General features: G+C 35.5%; 1 protein-coding gene and 1 pseudogene across 1 annotated transcript in view; both read right to left on the minus strand.

The window, feature by feature from the left end:
- Positions 1-21372, minus strand: part of COL24A1 (collagen type XXIV alpha 1 chain) — a 486748-nt gene that overhangs the window by 134481 nt on the left and 330895 nt on the right. Inside the window, exons 31-34 of the mRNA XM_063624268.1 lie at positions 13670-13723; positions 13345-13389; positions 13182-13226; positions 6859-6912 (exon numbers count right to left, since the gene is read on the minus strand). Of these exons, the coding sequence (XP_063480338.1) occupies positions 6859-6912; positions 13182-13226; positions 13345-13389; positions 13670-13723 (198 nt within the window). The remainder of the gene's footprint in view (positions 1-6858; positions 6913-13181; positions 13227-13344; positions 13390-13669; positions 13724-21372) is intronic.
- LOC134734986 (uncharacterized) lies at positions 942-1060 on the minus strand (annotated as a pseudogene).

The following is a 21372-nucleotide window of genomic DNA, read 5'->3' on the forward strand; positions in this document are numbered from 1 at the left end:
GTCATCTATTTTTCCTTGAAAATTATCTCAGCATTTGCTTCATGTATTTTGATGCTCCGTTGTCAGGTGCATTAAGTATTGTTATCTCATCTTGGAGAAATGACCCTGCTATCATTGTGCCATGTCTCTCTTTACCCTGATAATTTTCCTTGTTCTGAAGTCTGCTTTCTCTGAAATATAAATATTTCCAGCTTTCCTTTGAATAGTGTTAGCACGGTATACTTTCCTTCATATTTCAAATGGATTTCTTGAAGACAACATACAATTGGGTCTTGCTTTCCTATTCACTTTGGCAATCTCTTATCTCTTAAGTGGTATACTTAGACCATTGACATTTAAGTGACTATGATATCACTGAATTAGTATATACTAACTACGGACTATGTTAGTTTTCATTTGTTGTCTTTGTTCTTTATTGCTTCTTCTTGTTTGGTCTTCTTCTTCTTTTTAATTTTTTTGATTTCTCATTTTATTTTAATTTTTATGTTTATTTCTTTTTTGAGATAGAGTCTCACTCTGTCATCCAGGCTGGAGTGTAGTGGCATGATCTCGGTGCACTGCAAACTCTGCCTCTTGGGTTCAAGCGATTCTCCCACTTCAGCCTCCTGAGTAGCTGGGACTACAGGAGCGTCCCACCATGTCCAGCTAATTTTTGCATTTTTTGGTAGAGACGGGTTTTACCATGTTGTCCAGGCTGGTCTCAAACTCCTGACCACAAGCAATCTACCTGCCTCGGCCTCCTAAAGTGCTAGGATTATAGGCATGAGCCAGTGTGCCCAGTCTGGCCTCTCATTTTAATTAAGCATTTTATATGATTTCATTTTCTTTCCTGGTTTAGCATACAAACTATACTACTTTTAAAACTTTTTAAAGTGGACACTCTAGAGTTTGCAATACATATTTACAATTAACCCAAGTCCATTTTCTTTCTTTTTTTAAAAACCCTACAGCACCTGGTATTCCTAGGCCATCTCCAATCCCAGTACTAACCAGTCCTGACCCTGTTTAGCATCCAAGATCAGATGAGATTGAGAACATTCAGGGTGATATGGCCACTGATCAAGTCCATTTTCAAATAAGACTATACCACTTCATGAGTAGTGCCAGTACTTTATAACAATTCCTCCCTCTTGTTCCTTATAACATTTGACTTATCCATGAGATATAATACCAAATACACTGTTGCTATTATTATTTTGTACAAATTGTCTGTTAGATCAATTAAGAATTATAAAAATGTTATTTTACCTTTATTTATTCCTTCTCCAACACTCTTCTTCTTTCCTAGATGAGTTTCTTACCTATGCCACTTTTCTTCTCTCTGAAGAACTTCTTTTAACATTTCTTGCTGGTCTGCTAGTGACAAATTCTTTAAATTTTTGTTTGAGAAACACTTTATTTCCCTTTCACTTTGAAATTCCCAGTTTCATAATTCCAAAATGTCTGCTATCCCTGAGTCTGTTTCTGCTTATTTGTCTCTGTAGACTGTTTTTGCCTTTTATCTTGCCTTATAATTTTTTTTGCAAGCCAGACATGATGTAAATGTAAATGAAACCAAGGTGAATAGGCCTTTAATGTGATATTTGATATTATCTGGCTGGGGGTTAGGCTGTGTTTACTGGTTGTTGTAGCTATGGTGTCTGAGGCTAAAATGTCCTCTAATGTCATTGTTTTTTACGCCCCTGTTTTATTTAGCCTTTCCGAGGGACTCTTTAAATAGGGTTTGTGGCACAGTTCCTTTAGCTAAAATCTGTTATTGCACAGGAACCCCACTGATTTGATTGTAAGGTATGAGTGTAGGAAGGGCATTCTATAGTTCTACAATTAGGTCTCAGTCTTTTAGTGAGTCTGACTTGGATATTACCCTTCTTCCACTTCAAAGGCCAGAGGTGGCTGGAGTGGAATATTTCTCTTCCTCCAACTGAAGGCTAGAGGGAGGTGAAATTAGATTTTCCTTTCCCAAAGGTCAGTTAGTCTTTGGTAAAACACCAGTTTATTCTCTGATAAATAATTTCCCTGGAGGGCAAGAACTGTTAAGGAGATCAGTCTAGGTGTGTTTCAAAATGCTTACTATCCCTCTCCCTCTGCTGGAAGCCGGAGGGAATTTTTCTCTTGTCTTTAAAGTGAGAACCTGTTAGGGCTCTGGGAGGAAGTAAAACTCAGGAACATGTAGGGGCCTCCCAAAGACTGGGCCCTCTCTGAGTTTTTTAACACTTAAGCTGGTCTACACTGAGTCTCCGGTAATTTGCTAATTATAGTTTAAAGTGTCCCTACCGTCCAGATGTGGGCTATGTATTTGCCTGTCTCTCCATTTTGGGGGCAGTAGTTTGAATTGTGACCTTAATTCTCTGACAGATCTAAGAAGAGTTGTTGATTTTCAGTGTGTCCATCTTTTTTTCTTGTTTTGAGGATGGGAGTGATGACTTCCAAGTTCCTTACATTTCAGACCGAAAAACACATTTATTTATTTATTTATTTATTTATTTATTTATTTATTTAGAGGCAGAGTCTTGTTCTGTCACCCAGGCTGGAGTGCAGTGACGCGATCTCGGCTCACTGCAACCTCTGCCTCCCAGGTTCAAGTAATTCTCCTACCTCAGCTTCCTGAGTAGCTGGGATTAGAGGCACCCACCACCATGCCTGGCTAATTTTTGTGTGTATATATATATATTTTTCTTTTAGTAGAAACTAAATGTTGGCCAGGCTGATCTCGAACTCCTGACTTCAGGTGATCCACCTGCTTTGGCCTCCCAAAGTGCTGGGTTTACAGGTGTGAGCCACCATGCCCAACCCAGAAAACACTTTACTACTGTCAACCTAAATAACAAAGAGAAAGAGGCTCTCTAAAAGAAATAAGGTATTTATTTTGGAATAGATCATTGCAATGGGAATATGCATGCCATAGTAAGCTACGTACATATTCAGGGAGATAAAGGAAGGTAATGGTTTTTAAAGGAAAAATGAGGATTATACAATTGTTTTGAAATGATTATCCTTGGCTAAAAATGTCAACAACAATGGTGACACCAGTCCGAGGCTGGACAGGCTGTTGCTGGGCAGATGTCTTTTCAGAAGTATTTTTTGTAAATGGGTGCAAATGTTCTTTGGGCAAGGTTGTGATTTTTGCATTTTTTTTTTTGTGATAGTTTGTGTTATCAGGCATCTAAGAATGAGAACTCTGTCTTTATGGCCTTCAGCTCTATTTGTCAGGTTTTTCTTTTATTTTCTTAACATCAGTGACTCCATTTTGATTCTGACAACTTTCACACTATGATTTTTAAATCTTTTTCTGGGGGGAGACTGGATTAAGCTAGAAGCCAAATTGTGTTCCACACACAATAATTTTTTTTCTTTTTTTTTTTTTGAGATGGAGTCTCACTCTGTCACCCAGGTTGGAGTGCAGTGGTGCGATCTTGGTTCACCGCAGCCTTTGCCTCCTGGGTTAAAGCAATTCTGCCACAGCCTCTCAAGTAGCTGGGACTACAGCTGTGCACCACCACATCTGGCTAATCTTTTGTGTTTTTAGTAGAGGTGGGGTTTCACTATATTGGCCAGGCTGGTCTTGAACTCCTGACCTCAAGTGATCCATCCACCTCGGCCTCCCAAAGTGCTGGGATTACAGGCATGAGCCACCGTGTTTGGCCCCCACGCAATGATTTTTAAAGAATTGAAAATGGTTGGCCAGATGTGGTGGCTCACACCTGTAATCCCAGCACTTTGGGAGGCAGAGTCAGTGGGTCACAAGGTCAGGAGATCAAGACCATCCCGGGTAACATGATGAAACCCCGTCTCTACTAAAAATACAAAAAATTAGCACGGCGTGGTGGCATGCACCTGTAGTCCCAGCTACTTGGGAGGCTGAGGCAGGAGAGTCGCTTGAACCTGGGAGGCGGAGGTTGCAGTGAGCCAAGATTGTGCCACTGTACTCTAGCCTGGGCAACAGAGTGAGACTCTGTCTTAAAAAAAAAAAAAAAGTTGCTAAATTTTAGACTACTTGTTTTTGTATTTTTCATTATATCTGTGATATATTAATAGATTCCTTAATAATAACAAACTTTTCCTTGATTGTAATTCTTCCTTTTACTTCACTGAGGTGGATAATTCTTTATATACATGGTTAAATTTTACTTAATTTTTTGTTTAGATTTTTACAATTATATTTGTAAGTGAAATTCCTCTGCCACTTTATTTTGGCTGCTCTCTCTGTCTGACTGAGATGCTGATATAGGGTACTCTTATCTTTTGTTTCCAAGACTGTTGCCACTTTATCTTTAAAAGTGATCTAATGAGGAACTGAGTGAAGTTTTATTACACACTTTTAGTTAACTTGAGACTCCTATTAACTATTTTTTGAGGTAAGTGGAAATGACTTCTGGTATCTAAGAAAGAGTAGCTAGAAAATAATATTTTAAAATTTACAGGGGGATATTATAAAGCAAGCTTATGAAGAGTTAATTTTAGAGTATAGCATTCCCTTTGTTCCCTCTTTAAAGGCAGTTTTCAATAATTCAGAGATATTAACTATATTTATTTAAGTCAGGAGATTTTTTTTCAACTTGTCTTCTGAAATGGAAGAATAAATGAACAAAATAATAAAAGAGAGAGAGAATGGACAAATGCCCCCATTCTCCTCTTATTGAAGGCGATTGGGTACAGTTGTGCAGGTTGTACACTACATAAACCAAGGGACATTATTTGTTGCAAGGTTTGCATTGATTAGACATTTTCTTTCTGTACATACATGATTAAAATCTCCATCGGGGTCAGCAAACTTTTTTTTTTCCCAAGGGCAAGACAGTAAGTATTTTAGGCTTGTGGGTCATGTGGTCTCTGTTAAAACTTTTAAACTTTGCTGTTATAGTATGAAAGCAGCCATACATACATAAGGGAATCATTGTGGCTGTGTTTCAATAAAATTTGATTTACAGAAGTATAACTGGACTGAGGGCTGTAGTTTACCTATCCTACTTTATGCCTATGTACTTCTAAGGCGATCTAATATTATCATGAAGATTTTAAGATGGGTTATGTTTATGGCTGAAACTCCTAACTTAACCTGTCTGATTTTCCTCTTATTCTCTCAGTTTCTTCTGCAGTTTCAACCTTTTCTGCCAGCTTTTTGTAAATGTTGTAGTTCTTTAATCCTCAGCCTTAGATCTTTTTCTTTTCTGACTTCTATACTCTTTCTATAGGCAATGAATCCAACATTTTTAAACTTCAGTGCATTCCTCTACTCTGAATCCAACTGCCAACTTCATGTTTCTCAAAGATCCCTCAAATTCAACAGTTAAACTGAATTTATAATCTTCCATTCTCAAACCTACTTTTCTGTGTGTTTTTTTCTGTTTCAGTGAATAGTATCATCAACTCTTTAATACAATAAGCCAGAAATTTAAGAATTATACTTCACATACAGAGTCTTTATTACCTATTGATTTTATCTCTTTTTGAATTAGTCTGTCCACTTCTTTTCTCTGCTCATAAAAAAGGTGCTGCCGTTATTTATCTGGATTATTCCAACAGCCAGCCATTCTTGGCTCCCTCCATTTTGTAATTTGACTGATGTTTACAAAATAGGTATCAGATAATAAACTAAATAATCTGATAATAAAGCTAGCCCCAGCCCTTTAATAACATCCTTTGTTCTAAGGATAAAAATTAAAAATGTTGGCAATAGCTCTCATAAAGCTATGAGTGTTTTGTCACCTGCCTCATTTCTATCCCCATCTGGCACTTATTTATATATACCAGACATTATACCAGGAAAGGGGATTACAAAGATAAAAGAAATGGTCTCTGATTTCAAGCACGGTACAGACTTTTTAGGGGATATTCTTAAGTAAATAATGCTAAAGAGAGTTGCATTATTTTAGGTCAGATAAATATCAGAATTGAAATGGCAGGTTAAGATATACATAATAGGGAGAAAACCAAGAAGGATTTAACTTAAAAAATCAACAACATATCTAAGATTCTTTATTTGGAAAGAACTATAAACACTGTCAAATCTTTACTTATTGTTTGAGAGCTTATATCATAGATTAAGTATATAAATGAGGAAAAAGTTATGGTAAGAATAGCTCTTTTACTGTTAGAATTTTCCATTTGCTACTAACTAAATGAATTATACAAAAGCCACCTGTAAACCTTTGTGTCAACTGATGATAAAATCAACGCAGTTGTTTGAAAGACTATATTGTATTGTACATCTTAGAAGCACATTATAGCACATTACATCTGACACTATTAACCAGAAGAATGACTTCATTGGCAAAAAAGAATAAATTGTAAGAAAGTAGGTGTGACAGGTCTTTCCTTTTTACAACTTACCATCCATGGAAACTCTATAATTGAATCATATTTATGAAACTGTTTAATAACAGTTTCATAAGTTTTTGTATTGATGCAAGCTTTTGTACTGTTGATGTAACTGCATTTCTGTCATGTTTGCACATTTTAGCCCATCAGATGTAAAATTTGGCTTCTTTCTATACGGTCTTCTAATTACAGAAATTGCCTCATAAATGTGATTGCGCGTGTGTGGCAATGTAATAATTATAAGAACAACAAGCCATTCAGAAAGAAAATTTCTGAGATTCAATAAAACAGAGTTTTTTTGGTTGAAAACAGAAATATGCTCAGATTTAACAGCTCCAGAAAAACAGCACCATATTTGACTATATGAAACCAGAAAGGCAATATAAACTATTATTTTTCTTTCTATGTGATTAGTCTATGGTGTCTATGATAAATGCTGCTTTCTAAAACATTCCAGTCACAGCACAGCAGAGCAATAATGGAAACGTAAATGTACATTATGAGAAAAACACAATTAGAAAAGTATAAAGATAAACTTACTGGCTCTCCTGGAAGTCCTCTGTCACCTGTACTTCCAGGCAATCCCTGTAAACCCTGGACAAATAAAGGCAATACTTGTAGGAAAAGTGGTGTGTGAAGATGTTTTAGACAGTTTCCTTACCTTAGCTTTCCTATGGATCCTTCTACCCCAATTTTCTGTCTACTGCTATTCTTTTTTTTTTGTTTTTGTGGTAAGATACACACAATATAAAATTTACTATTTTAACCATTTTTAAATGTAAAGTTATGTGGCAGTAAGTACATTCACAGTGTTGTGTAAACATTACCAGAACTTTTTCATCTTCCTAAACTGAAACTCTACCCATTAAATACTAGCTCCCCATCACACCTCTTTTCTATTCCCTGGCAACCACCATTCTATTTTCTGTCTCCATGAATTCGACTACTCTAAGTACCTCATATTAGTGAGATCATAGAATATCTGTCTTTCTGTGACTGGCTTATTTTACTTAGCATAATGTCTTCAAGGTTCATCCCTGTTGTAGCATGTGTCAAAACTTCCTGCTTTTTAAGATTGGGTCCACTGTATGCATATCCCAACATTTTGTTTACATGTTTGTCTATCAAAGAACATGGATCACTTCCAACTTTTGGCTATTGTGAATAATGTGGCTATGAACATGGGTATGTGAGTATCTGTATGAGTCCCTTTTTTCAATTATTTGGGTATCTACCTAGAAGTGGAACTGATAGATCATATGGTAATTCTCTGTTTAACTTCTTGACAAATCACCAAACTGTTTTCCACAGCAGTCCCCCAATTTTAAATTTGTACCAGTAACGCACAAGGGTTCTAATTCCTCCACATCCTTGGCCACACATATTTTCTTTCTTTTTTTTTTTTATAACAGCATTCTAATGTTTGTGAAATAGTATCCCATGGTGGTTTGATTTTCATTTCCCTAATGACTAGTGATGTTGAGTATCTTTTCATGTGCTTACTGGCCATTTGTATATCTTCTTTGGAAAAATGTCTATTCAAGTCCTTTGCTCATTTTTCCATCAGGTTTTTTTTTTATTTTTCAGTTGTAGGAGTTCTTTATGTCTACCACTATTTTTATTTAATCCTCACTCCTATATTGTGAAAAATAATTATCCAAAATTATTTTAAATCTGAATTTCTTTATAGGTTTAACATTCATATAAAGTTTCTTTTTTCCAAAAATAATAATGTCCTTGTGATGTGTTAATAAGTATGACTTATGCCTTTAAACCCTGGCAAGGCACAGGAGTCTTGGAACCTAGATAACCAGAAATAACCATACTGGACCTGTAACTTCCTTTTTTCCCCATCTTTACACTCTTTGTAATACCATAAAAGAGCATCTCAGATAGGAAGTAGATAGAACACTAAACCAAATTCTGAATCTTCTCTGACTCAGTCAAAGATTTATTGAGAATTTACTGTATGAGAGGCACTGATGACCATTGACAATACATAACATGTTGACCCTTTTGTAAGTTGCATCTTTTTTTTTTTTTTTTCTTTTTTGAGACGGAGTCTCATTCCATCGCCCAGGCTGGAGTGCAGCAGCATGATCTCGGCTCACTGCAACCTCTGTATCCTGGGTTCACGCCATTCTCCTGCCTCAGCCTCCCAAGTAGCTGGGACTACAGGTGCCCGCCACCATGCCCAGCTAATTTTTTTTTTTTTTTTGTATTTTTAGTAGAGACAGGGTTTCACCATGTTAACCAGGATGGTTTCGATCTCCTGACCTCGTGATCCACCCTCCTTGGCCTCCCAAAGTGCTGGGATTACAGGCGTGAGCCACTGCGCCTGGCCGTAAGTTGCATCTTCTACATTATTGACCTTGGGAAAGCTGATAACTATACAGCTAATCACAAATACCATTTTACCTTAAAAACTAAAAGGTATAAAAATATGACGTTAAATTAGAAGCAAAGATATTCAAAGTTCTTAGCAACACACGATCTTCTAAGTTATAATCTTTAACGCTATTTTCAGTTTCTCTGGCTAGGGAAAGGGAAATATGTAAAATTATGGACTCCCATCTGGTTGAGGCCGTTTCAGTCATGTAAATGATATGGTGCCTATTTACTCCAGGCTCCTTAATTAAGAGACAGGATCATTATAAGGAATCTCTCCATGCCTAGTAGACCAACTGAAATATACAGAAAACTTCAGAACTTTAAATAATGTCTGCCCAATTTTCTTTGTAAAGTATGTTTAGACATAATATCAAGCTTATCATGTACTTTTAATGCTGTTGATACCGCATAAAAGCTCTTTTGCAAAGCTACAAAATAATTTAAGTGGACTATTTTTATTGAGGATAAAGAGGAAAAGCACAAGCTGGAATAAAATAAACATTATCTTTAAGGCTTTTTAGAACTCCCTTCTCTATGACTTCAACCCAGTAACTATGATAATGATGATCATGAGGATAATAATGACTATTTTGGTTGTTATTTATTAGAGCCTGTGTCAGGAACATAATAAATATCATTTGTTATACATTTGTTATAACTATGAAAGATTTCCTACATCAAAGATAGGGAAACTAAAGCCCAGAGAAGTTAAGTAATTTGTACAAAGTCAGGACTGCTAGTAAGTGGCAAAACCAATATATGACTTCCAATATGATTGATCCCAATAAAACATAATGATACATTATATGCAAGGGAATAATTATATATATATATATATATATATATATATATATATATATATATATATATATATAACTGTGGACTACTTATCAGAAATACCGGTGGCCAAAAGAAAATGGCAAGTTATCTTTATAGTGCTGAATGAAAACAAAAAATCCCCCAAAAGACTCTGTCACCCTAAAATCTGATATCCAGTGAAACTATACTTCAAAAGTAAAGGAAAAATAAAGACATTTCATAAACAAAAACCAACAGAAATATGTAGTAGCAGACTTTACTACAAGAAATATAAAGGATGTTCTATAGGTTACAGGAAAATGACACCATTTGGAAACACAAATCTTCAGAAAGGAATGAACAGCATCAGAAATGGCAAATATGTGGGTAAATGATAAACATTATTTCCCCATTAAACATCTCTAAAGTAAGTATTTCATTTACATCATGAAAATATTTTATTTAAAGCAAAAATTATAACTTTGCAATGCGTAGTTTAAAATATATATAGATGTAATACATAAAACAATTATAGCATAAAAAAGTATTAGTAAATGGACCTATATTGTTGGCAAGTTTCTTAAACTTGTGTTAAGATTTACACAAAATACTTATTTTGTGGCACTTCACAGAAAAAGTTTGCTGACCCTTGACCTAGAATAACCATAGAAAATTATAATGAGAAGAAATAGAGCTAAAAATCCAACAGACAGATTAAAATAGAAGTCTCAAAATTATTCAATGCCAACAGAAGACATTGAACAATAACAACAAAAAGGATACAAAGAAAAACAGATCATTAAATGGGAGACCCAAATCTAACCATATCAATTACATATCAATAATTACATTAAATTGAAATTGAACAAATGCTCAAATTAAAAGGCAGAAATTGTCAGAATGAATAAGATGCAAGGTTCAACTATAAGATATTCACTTTAAATATCAAGACACAGATAGGTTGAAAGTAAATTAAGGAACAAGATATGTCATGTAAGCAGGAAGCGTAAGAAAGATGGAGAAACTTTGTATTAGTATTAATATCAGATAAAGTATACTTCACAACAAATAGTATTACCAGGAGTAAAAAGTATTACCAGAGATAAAGAAGAGTATTTTTTAACAAAAAAAGGATCAGTTGATCAGGAAGACATAATAATTATAAATGTGAATAAACTTACAATAGAATTTAAAAATACATAAAGCAAAATTGGAAAGAATTAAAGGCAGAAATAGAGAAACACAAAAATTATAGCTGGAGATTTTTTACACCCCTATCTCACAAACTGATAGACTATCTAGATAAAAAAAACCTCAGTAATGTATGAGTTATGATAGTTTTTATATTATTTAGAGAACCTAAAATAGCGATCCAGGCCTTAACACCTTAATAACACAATGGATTGTGGTCTTTCTTCCTGATTTTCTTTTGAGTCAGATGTATGGGAGGCAAGTATTGTATAGGAAACAGTGTTGGCCCACAGACAAATATACTTTTACTAGTTATCTGGATTACCAGAGCACTATGTGTTGCCAGTTTTCATTTAATTCCTGGCTTAAAATTATGAAAATTTAGAGATGGAGAGGGTCTTACAGCTCTTATCCCAACCATTTTTTAAAATTCATTTTAAAAATAAAAAATATGTATTTTTAGAGATGGAGGTCTCACTACATTGCCCTAGCTGGTCTCGAACTCCCGGGCTCAAGAGATCCTTCTGCCTCTGCCTCCCAAAGTGCTGGGATTACAGGCATGAGCCACCATGCCCAGCCCTAACCAATTTAAACAAGGTTATATGGTTTTTAGGAGCATATACTAGACAAAAGGTCAATCTGCCCTCAAATTGATCTTTCTAACATACAGCACTGCCTGTTTGTTGATAGTGCATAAATGATTAGAGACACTAAGACTGTGCTGAAGGATCAAGTGAATCTTTGGGGCTTGTTTGGCTTTTTCCAATTGATTTTTCCCAGCTTCTCCAAGATCTCAATTCGATCAAGGAGAAGGAGACAATGTAGGTATAGAGCTAAGTAAACCTCAATAACTATTATAAATTCATATTTAATGTCTAACCATGTCATGCACTAAGGTGACTTAATTCTTCCAGGAGTCTATGAGACATGTTTGCCAGGGTAAGGTTACAAACCAGGGTAAGGTTACAAAATGATTCTAGTATCTTTGATTTAATTGAGAAAGTCAAACATAAAATATCACGTTTATACAAGTATACACTGATGGGCTAAAAATGAAGGTAAAATACTTGGGAAGGTCAACAATGAATGACCTATAATTTTACCTTCATTTTCAGCTCATCAATGAATATAAAATGAGTAAGTAATTTTATTTCTCTGGGCCTCATTTTTTTTTTTTTAAATGAGAGGGATGAACTTAACCTCCAAACTTTTCCACTCACTGCAATGTATTGGCACTGTATAAAGTATAGCAAAGTAGTCATAATCTATACAAACACCATTTATATTGATATAATAGAAACTCAGATGATGAATATTAAAACTCAAGTAATATTCTTTGAGGATAAAGTTAATCAATAATACAATGTCACACACAAGTTCTTTCCCAGACATAATCATTTATTTTCTGTCTTAGGTCTCTGGTATTTTAAGTTGGATCACTGTTAAATACAATGTAATTGTGGGAAACAGCGGGCAGGGGGCAGCAGATTTCAAAAAGGAACAAGCAAATGCAGTGACATTTACTACGTAGACAATTATTAATACTATAGTGACTAAAACATTTTTATTCTATCCTTTTCTGTCTCCTGAGCTGCAATCTATTTATATTATCTATTTTTATAACTTTATATTATACATGTATGTGTATATAACAAATCAAAATGTCATCATTAAAAATTAAAATTCTGAATGAAAGTAAAAATATCCATATACTTAAGCTTCTGTGCTCATATACACGTACTATCTTATGTGTTTATGTGTAAGTATGCATGTGCGGGTAAATCTTTTTTTAACATTTTTTTCCTCTTACTTAGTGATGATAACCATAGAACTTGTTGCCTCTCAGGGGAAAAAATGTATAATTCTGGTAAGATTTTTGATGGTAGGAAAATAAATAGTATTATAAAATATTAACAACTCTTAAGCTGTGCCATGGGAAGGCATGATGACACATACAGCTCTATACTCCAAAGGCCTAAAAGGAATTCAAGTTGAGTTAAAAGAAAACTGAGCAAGAGGCCTGAAAAAAGTTACTTACTATGTTAGCTTTATTAATGTCTCATTATATTTATATGTCACACCATTTTATTTTGAAATGGGTTTTATAGTAAAACTAATTTGTCATAACTAAAGTGAAGTAAAAGTAACAGTTATAACCACCAGTTATGGATAGGTACAACCCAGGCCCAGGATAGGTAAGCAACTTGCTCAAATAAAACAATGACCCAATGATTAAAGGAGAAAAAGAACTTATATTCTTTTAGTTCAACATACTGAATACTAAACAATAGTTGTATTAGAGAATAAAGCAGATAAAGGTAATCAGTTCATGATTTATATATACATCGAAATATCACATTGTATACTGCAAATATATATAATTTTTATGTGTCAAAAAATCCCCCAAACATTGTTTGAGCAGCCCCTCTCCCCCAAAAATGCAGATAAAAATTGTTCATAGCGTGATTTTTTAAATTACTTACTGGTTTCCCTTGAACTCCTCTTTCTCCAGGGTTTCCAGTCTTACCCTACACGAGAAAGAAAATGCTTGAGTCAAGTAGTCCCCTCTGAAAAGATTAATCATACTAAGAAAAACAAAAAAGACTTAAAGTGTTCATCTTTAATGTGAAGTGTTTTATTACTTACAATAAGACCATGAGGCCCTCTTTTTCCTTGATCTCCTTTTTCACCCTAACAAAGTATCAAAGCCAGGTGAGTTAGTAAGAATGTGAATTATGGTCTTATATATGCTAGCATATACTCACATACAAAAAAGACAGTAAGTATATAGTTCAATATTGAAAACAAAACATCTTGTGTGTGTAGTAAAAACTTTATGTGTTTCATGCTTAGACAAACAGAAAATTTAGAACCATACTTTTGTAAGGAAATATATCATTTTTTAGACCAGTAGGACATACGGGCTCAATAAAATTTAACTACATATGAAATGAGAAAAATCAATGATTACCTTGGCACCTTGTATACCTTGTTCCCCTAAGAGACCATCTGGTCCTCTTGGTCCCTAGAGGTGAAAAAAATATCCTGTTGTTAATTTGAAATGTTCCTTTTTTTTTCTTAACTGTTATGTGTCCTCACAGATGAAGCTGTTGATTTTTTTTTTTTTTTTTTTTTTTTTGAGACGGAGTCTCACTCTGTCGCCCAGGCTGGAGCGCAGTGGCGCGATCTCGGCTCACTGCAAGCTCCGCCTCCCAGGTTCACTCCATTCTCCTGCCTCAGCCTCCCCCCGAGTAGCTGGGACTACAGGCGCCTGCCGCCACACCTGGCTAATTGTTTTTGTATTTTTAGTAGAGACGGGGTTTCACTGTGTTAGCCAGGATGGTCTTGATCTCCTGACCTAGTGATCCACCCGCCTCGGCCTCCCAAAGTGCTGGGATTACAGGCATGAGCCACCGCCCACGGCACGCGGCCAAAATGTTGATTTTATGCCCTGACAACAGAAAATAATACAGCTGGGTATATGGCTCAACCTATCTGCATGGGAGAATCAGCCCATGTTTTTAAGATTTAATGACAAATAGTAAGTCAAATGAGCACAAAAATAGCTAACACAGTAGTTGAGGTGGTTATAATATAGGTGTGTTATTTGGGTATTTTGTTCACTCAGCAGCCAGCCAGAATTTGTTCTTAATCAACTCTAAATTAAAAGTGGCTGGATTTGTTTCTCTAAACAGTCTCCTTAAGTTTAATATTTTTAAATGGTGCTCTTCTCTTTACATTATTAGAAAATGATAGCAATGCCGGAACAGAAAACCAAACACCGCATTTTCTCACTTATAAGTGGGAGCTGAATGATGAGAACACATGGACACATGGTGAGGAACAACACACACTGGGGCCTGTCAGGGGGCCTGGGGGGTGGGAGCGTATCAAGAAGAATAGCTAATGGATGCTGGGCTTTATACCTAAGTGATGGGATGATCTGCGCAGCAAACCACCACGTCACATGTTTACCTATGTAACAAACCTGCACCTCCTTTACCTGTACCCCTGAACCTAAAATAAAAATTGAAGAAAAAAAAAGAAATAAAGTTTAGCTGGAATGAAGAAAAAAAGAAATAAAGTTTAGCTGGAATGAAGAAAAAAAGAAAGAAAGAAAGAAAGAAAATGAGTGCTGACTGCATTGTACCTGTTATGCAACTGCTTGTCAGGAATTACTGGGAGATGGCAGGGGCACAGAAAAGGTAGAGAAAATACTACTGAAAATATTCGTATAAATTTAAAACTTCTCAGTGTTCATTCAATAATTAGTTGCAAAAAAGCCATTGCAAAATCATTCTATAATAAAATGACAGAATAGTCTTCCATTAAATTATAATTTTCTTTGGAAGATCTTAAAGTCCTTGTTCAGGGACTTGATTGAATTCTACAGACTCTAACTGAATACCTGTGGAAAAGGAATTATATGAAGTGTTATGGTGATTTATAATTGAGAGAAAGTTTCTCTACCATACAAATATACAAAAGACAATAATATATAGAGAGATAAGACATGCCAAAGACCAAAACAAGAATTCAAAGAGGGGGACAACCTTCACATTTGTAATGGGAATAAAGATATTTTTAGTAGCTGGAGGTCAAGTTCTCATAGACTTATTCAAAATAGAAGAAACTCTACAATGAGGGATAGTATGTGAAAAAAATATAGAGGCATGAAAACAGATAAAGAATAAAAAAGTAGTTTGTTTGGTTAGGCTATTGATTACATGTTGAGAAATATTAAGATGTAAGTGTGGAAAAGAAGACTGGGACTTATAAGGTGAAGGTCTGAAGTTTACTTATAAATAATTTGGCAGAAAACTGATGCTGAAGATTTCTATACAGAACGGTGATACAAATCTCCCAGGACAACATACAGATTTGAAGGAGTCCTTTAGGCTTCAGAATCTTCTCTTGTATCCCATCTGAGATAAGCTTTGGTTTAGCTTTACATTATTAAAAGTTATTTACTATAATAGGACTCTCTTCTTGGGAACTCTTAGGGTAACTGCATTCCTTTATCCTCTGAGGCACATTCATGGATTTGGACAGAACACACACTTCATGGAGGATCTGTAGCTTCACTGATCCTGATAAAGCCATAGCTCTGGCCCTACAATTTCTAAGTCTATATTCAAGGTACTCCATAATCTATTCCCAACTTTCTTTCTGCTCTATTTTCCAATGAAGGACTGAAAAACTGAACTACAGTCTTACTGTGCAAGACCTTGAAGATCAAGTTGAGGAACATGGACTTAATTTCATAGATCAGTATTTTTTTAACATGTGTTATTCATTCAGCAGATGTATACTGAGTGCCTATAAGCCAGCATTGTTTTAGGTCCAGAGGACATGGTAGGGAGAAGAGACAAATCCCTGAATTCATAAACAAGCAAATAAGTACATAAAACTAAATTATAAAATGAAAATATGTAGTTAAGTATAATGAAGAAAAACAAAGAACTAGAGAGTATCCAAGGTGGGGAGGACTATTTCAGATAGGGTGGCCTGAAAAGTCTCTCTAAAGCGACATGTGGGTAGAGACCTAAAAGAGGTAAGATTGCAAGCTACACAAATAATTTGGGGAAGATCACTGTAGCAGAAAAAACAGCAAGTGCAAAGTTCTGATGAGGGGTCATGCTTAGAATATTCAATAATTGAGTAACCGAAGATGAAAAAAGAACAATGTTCAAAGGATGACTCAAGTTTTAAGCATGAAGGTCCCTCAGGAATTTGCTCTAATAATCACCCTCAACCTTCAAGATGATCTTGAAATTCAGCCGTCTGTATTGATTCTTTTTCTCTAGCACCTTCAATGCCTAATTCCTCTTTTTGCTCCGAGAGAAACACAGCTAATTTTTTTTTGAGTAACAAAAGAAGAAGGCTGAAAGAGTGTGAAAAGGAATGAGTGGTCAACATTCTAAAATACTATAAAAAACAAGTAAGGTCTAAATTGAAAATGTGTCCACTGGTAATTAATTGGGCCCTTAAAACTCCTTTACAACCTAGAATTGCTATGTATTTCTTTGATATTTTATTACTGAGTAATTGGTAGAAGATAACAGCATCAATAGAAAACAAATTAGAAATGTAGGTTTGCTTAGGGTGGAGAGGGAGGAGTGGTGGAAGATAAGGAGTTCGACTCTAGATGATCAAGCCCAATGAAGCAGATATCTCCAAGGCTAGTGATAGAGAGTTAGAAAGTTAGAAGTCATTCGAAGTTTACGCAGTGGCAGCCATAAGCATTAAGCTTCAAAAGGCCCCTGGACACACAGTTGTATATTTAGAATTTTATTTAAAAAGATTGTTTGGTCCAAAGATAGAAAACACATTTCATTTCTTGGATAAAATCAGATTAAGTGGCTGCCTAGATACATGTAGAAAAGGCTGCATCTAGCTGGAGTAAGTCTCATAATTGCCAGTTTCTTGTTTGGGCACAGAAATCACCTACTGCCATAGCTGAACTAGTCCAAATCCCACTTTTTAAGATGAAGAAACTGAAGTCTTAGATGTTAGGTGAGTAGCCTGACTCCCATGATGTCTAAATGTACAAAGACTGAACGACTGTGCTTTATTAAGTTTATAATATTTTTTCAAATGTTAAAAAGAAATGAGGTTAATCCTGTCAGTAAGTGAATTCAGGCTGGAAGAGAGGACTTGAAATTTAGAAGTTTACAAAATGAATATTAAACATTCACAAGTAAAGTGCTGATTGGTATTGCAAATCAAGGAACTCCCTCTAAAATTAAGGAATACATATAGTAATGATAACCACTCATTTTATGTTTTACATTTAAAAAATACTTTTACTACTCAAAGCAATCTAGAGATTCAGTCCCTATCAAAATACCAATGTCATTTTTCACAGAGATAGAAAAAAAATCCTAAGATTCATAAGGAACACAAAAAAGAGCCTAAATAGCCAAAGTAATCCTAAGCAGAAAGAATAAACCTGGAAGCACCACACTACATGACTTTAAAGTACACTACTGGGCTGGGTGTGGTGGCTCATACCTGTAATCTAACATTTTGGGAAGCCAAGGAGGGAGGATCACTTGAGCCCAGGAGTTCAAGATCAGCCTGGGTAAGATGGCAAGACCCTGTCTCTACAAAAAATTTAAAAATTAGCCAGTCATGGTGGAATGTGCCTGTAGAACCAGCTACTTGGGAGGTTGAGGCAGTGGGATCATGTGAGCCCAGGAATTTGAGGCAGCAATGTGATATGATCACATCACTGCACTCCAGCCTGGGTGACAGAGTGACACCCCATCTTTAAAAGATAAAATAAAATAAAATATACTACAAAACTATAGTTACCAAAACAGCATGGTACTAGTAAAAAAACAGACACATAGATGAATAGAACAGAAAAGAGAGCCCAGAAATAAATCTACACATTTATAGCCAGCTGATTTTTGACAAAGGTGCCAAGAACACACAATGGGGAATGTATGGTCTCTTCAATAAATGATGTTAGGAAAACTGTATATCCAGATGCAGAAGAATTAAATTAAACCCTTATCTATCACCATATACAAAAATCAACCCAAAATGGATTAAAGACTTAAATATGAAGACTCAAACTATAAAACTTCTAGAAGAAAACAGGGGAAAAGCTCCATGACCTTGGTCTGGGCAATAATTTTTGGGTTAAAACCTCAAAAGCACAGGAAACAAAACCAAAAATAGATAAATGGGACTATGGTAAATGAAAAAGCTTCCATACAACATAAGAAACAATCAACAGTGTGAAGAGACAACCTGTTGAATGAGAGAACATATTTGCAAACTATTCATCTGACAAGGAACTATATATCCAGAATACACAAGGAACTCAAACAACTCAGTAGTTAAAAAATAATTCTATTAAAAATTGGGGAAAGGACATGAGCAGACATTTCTTAAGAGACAAATGGCCAATAGATACATGAAAAAATGTTCAACATCACTAATTATCAGGAAAATGGAAATCAAAACCACAATAAGATATCATCATATCACAGGAAGAATGACTATTATTAAAAAGACAAAAATCAATAGATATTGGCCAGGATGCACAGCAAAGGGTGCACAGCAAAGGGAACTCTTATATGCTGTTGGTGAGAACGTGAATTATTACTAATTCCATAGCCACTATGGAAAAGAGTATGGAGATTTCTCATAAAACTAAAAATGGAGCCTGGGTGTGGTGGCTCATGCCTGTAATCCCAGCACTTTGGGAAGCCAAGGTGGGTGGGATCACCTGAGGTCAGGAGTCTGAGACCAGCCTGGCCAACATGGTGAAACCCCGTCTCTACTAAAAATATAAAATTAGCTGGGCATGGTGGCTGGTGCCTGTAATCCCAGCTACTCAGGAGTCTGAGACAGGAGAATTGCTTGAACCTGGGAGGCACAGATTGCAGTGAGCCAAGATCATGCCACTGCATTCCAGCCTGGGCAATAGGGTGAGACAACAGGATAAGACTCTGTCTCAAAAAAAAAGAACTACCATACAAACCAGGAATCCCACTACTGGGTATTTACCCAAAGGATAATAAATCACATATCAAAGGGACTTTTGCACCTATGTTTATTGCAGCACTATTCACAATAGCAAAGATATGGAATCAACTAAGTGTCCTTCAGTGGACAAATGGATAAATAAAGTGTGGTATATGTACACAATGGAATAACTTGTAGGAACATGGATGGAACTGGAGATCATTATATTAAGTGAAATAACCCAGGCACAGAAAGACAAATACCGCATGTTCTCACTTGAAGGAATGAAGGACATACCATCCCAAAATATGTCATGAAAACACTGGAGAAATTGTAGTTTCCAAAAGGGTGAGCTGATCTGTCTCTTCTTGCATGCAGCAAGCAATAAAGATCCCTCTGGGAGGGCTACCTTCTCCATACCAGTATGAGAAAATAGCCCTTATCACCAGAGACTTACAATTGAAGGCTGCAATGGACCTGAATAAACACACTTTAATGAAGTAACTCATATCTTCCACCTGTTTTACACCCCCTCGCCAATATATCTCTCAGTGACTTCCCTAGAAACGTTTACCACTTTAGCTAGATTTTCTTTGTCCTGTCACTTTTTCTCAAATTTATCGCTCTTTGTCTAAGAGGTATAAAAGCATCTTGTTTGGCACACTTCAGACTTCACTCTCTTGTAAAGATCCTCATATACACACAAAACTAATATAATTTGTAACTTGTCTCTTGTTAATCTGCCTGATGTCAATCTGGTTTCCAGATCCTGCTGAAGAGCCCACTGAGGGCTAAAATGCGGGCTGGAGGTGATCTCTGGCTGCCCTACACACTCATATGTGGGAGTTAAAAAAGTTCATTTCATGGAGGTAGAGAGTAGGACGATAGATACCAAAGGCTGGGAAGGGTGCATGGATGGGAGAGGGAGATAAAGGGAGGTTAGTGGGTACAAACATGCAATGAAACAGAAATAAGTTCTTTTGTTCAATAACAGAGTAGGGTGACTATAATTAGCAATAATTTATTGTATATTTCAAAATAACCAGAAGAGTGGACTTGAAACGTTCCCAACACATAGAAATGATAAATGCTTAAGGTAATGAATGAAATACCCTAAATACCCTGACGTGCTCCCTATTCATTCTATGCATGTAACAAAATATCACACCCACCCCATAAATATGTACAAATATGTATCAATAAAAAAGAATGCTTCCTTAAAAAAAACCCTTTACTTGGAAAAATACTTTCACTTTATTATGTCATTTTCTAAGTCAAGACAACACAGGGAATGACGAAAGAGAAATTCTGTGCCCACAGTGATGATAACCGCATTTAGTTTAAAAAACAACCTGAAGGTGTAAGTAATGCAGTTATATTAATTAAAGGTAATAAAGCCTAAAGTTGCTAGTTAAGAGTTTAAGGCTGGCAGAAGAACTCTAGGAAAGCTTGGTACTCTCTCTGTTTAAAGCAAGAGTAAGCTAATTAACTGAAAGCTTAGCTTTATCAACATCTTTAAATTTCACGCTGATATTGGTTATAGAAGTTATCCCATGGGTTACTGTATATGTCTGCTTTGACTTCTAAGACAAAATAAGCTTTACGACAGGCTGTAAGAAAGTTAGGCAAATAGCATTATAATAGGCACCTAAATTTGGCATAGTTATATTTTAAAATAACCGTTTAAAAATATCTCATGGATATTCTCTTGTAGTAACTACGCTGGCTAAAGAGAAAATCTAATATTTACATTCTTAGGAAAATTAAAGTTGGCTGCACTGAGCTGTATTAGTAAGTTCTCATAGCAGAAATAAAAATTTGATATCTCAGCTACATAAACTAAGCATGTTTTATAAAATAAATACTGCTTGAATTATGGGCAATAACTAAATTCATAAATGATCAATTTACAGAACCACTACTTCATATGATGTTAACATTACTCATGTGCCTAACTAATTAGGCCCAGCAGTCTTTTCTGGCTCTTGATTTACACAGCTGAAACAAAACGTTCTATTAAACGAAAACTAACATTACCAGTGATTTTAAGGAAAAAACTATTTTGATTCTATTCTTGTTACAAACTATTTCAGGAGAAGAAACCACAGAGGAGCTCTGCCTTATCAGCTGGAGTGCTTCAGGTATTGAATCTAGCTTTGAATCTAAATGCAAAAATTGAGGATTGCTTCCCCC

The sequence above is a fragment of the Symphalangus syndactylus genome, chromosome 12 (genome assembly GCF_028878055.3).
Source record: "Symphalangus syndactylus isolate Jambi chromosome 12, NHGRI_mSymSyn1-v2.1_pri, whole genome shotgun sequence".
NCBI lineage: Eukaryota > Metazoa > Chordata > Mammalia > Primates > Hylobatidae > Symphalangus > Symphalangus syndactylus.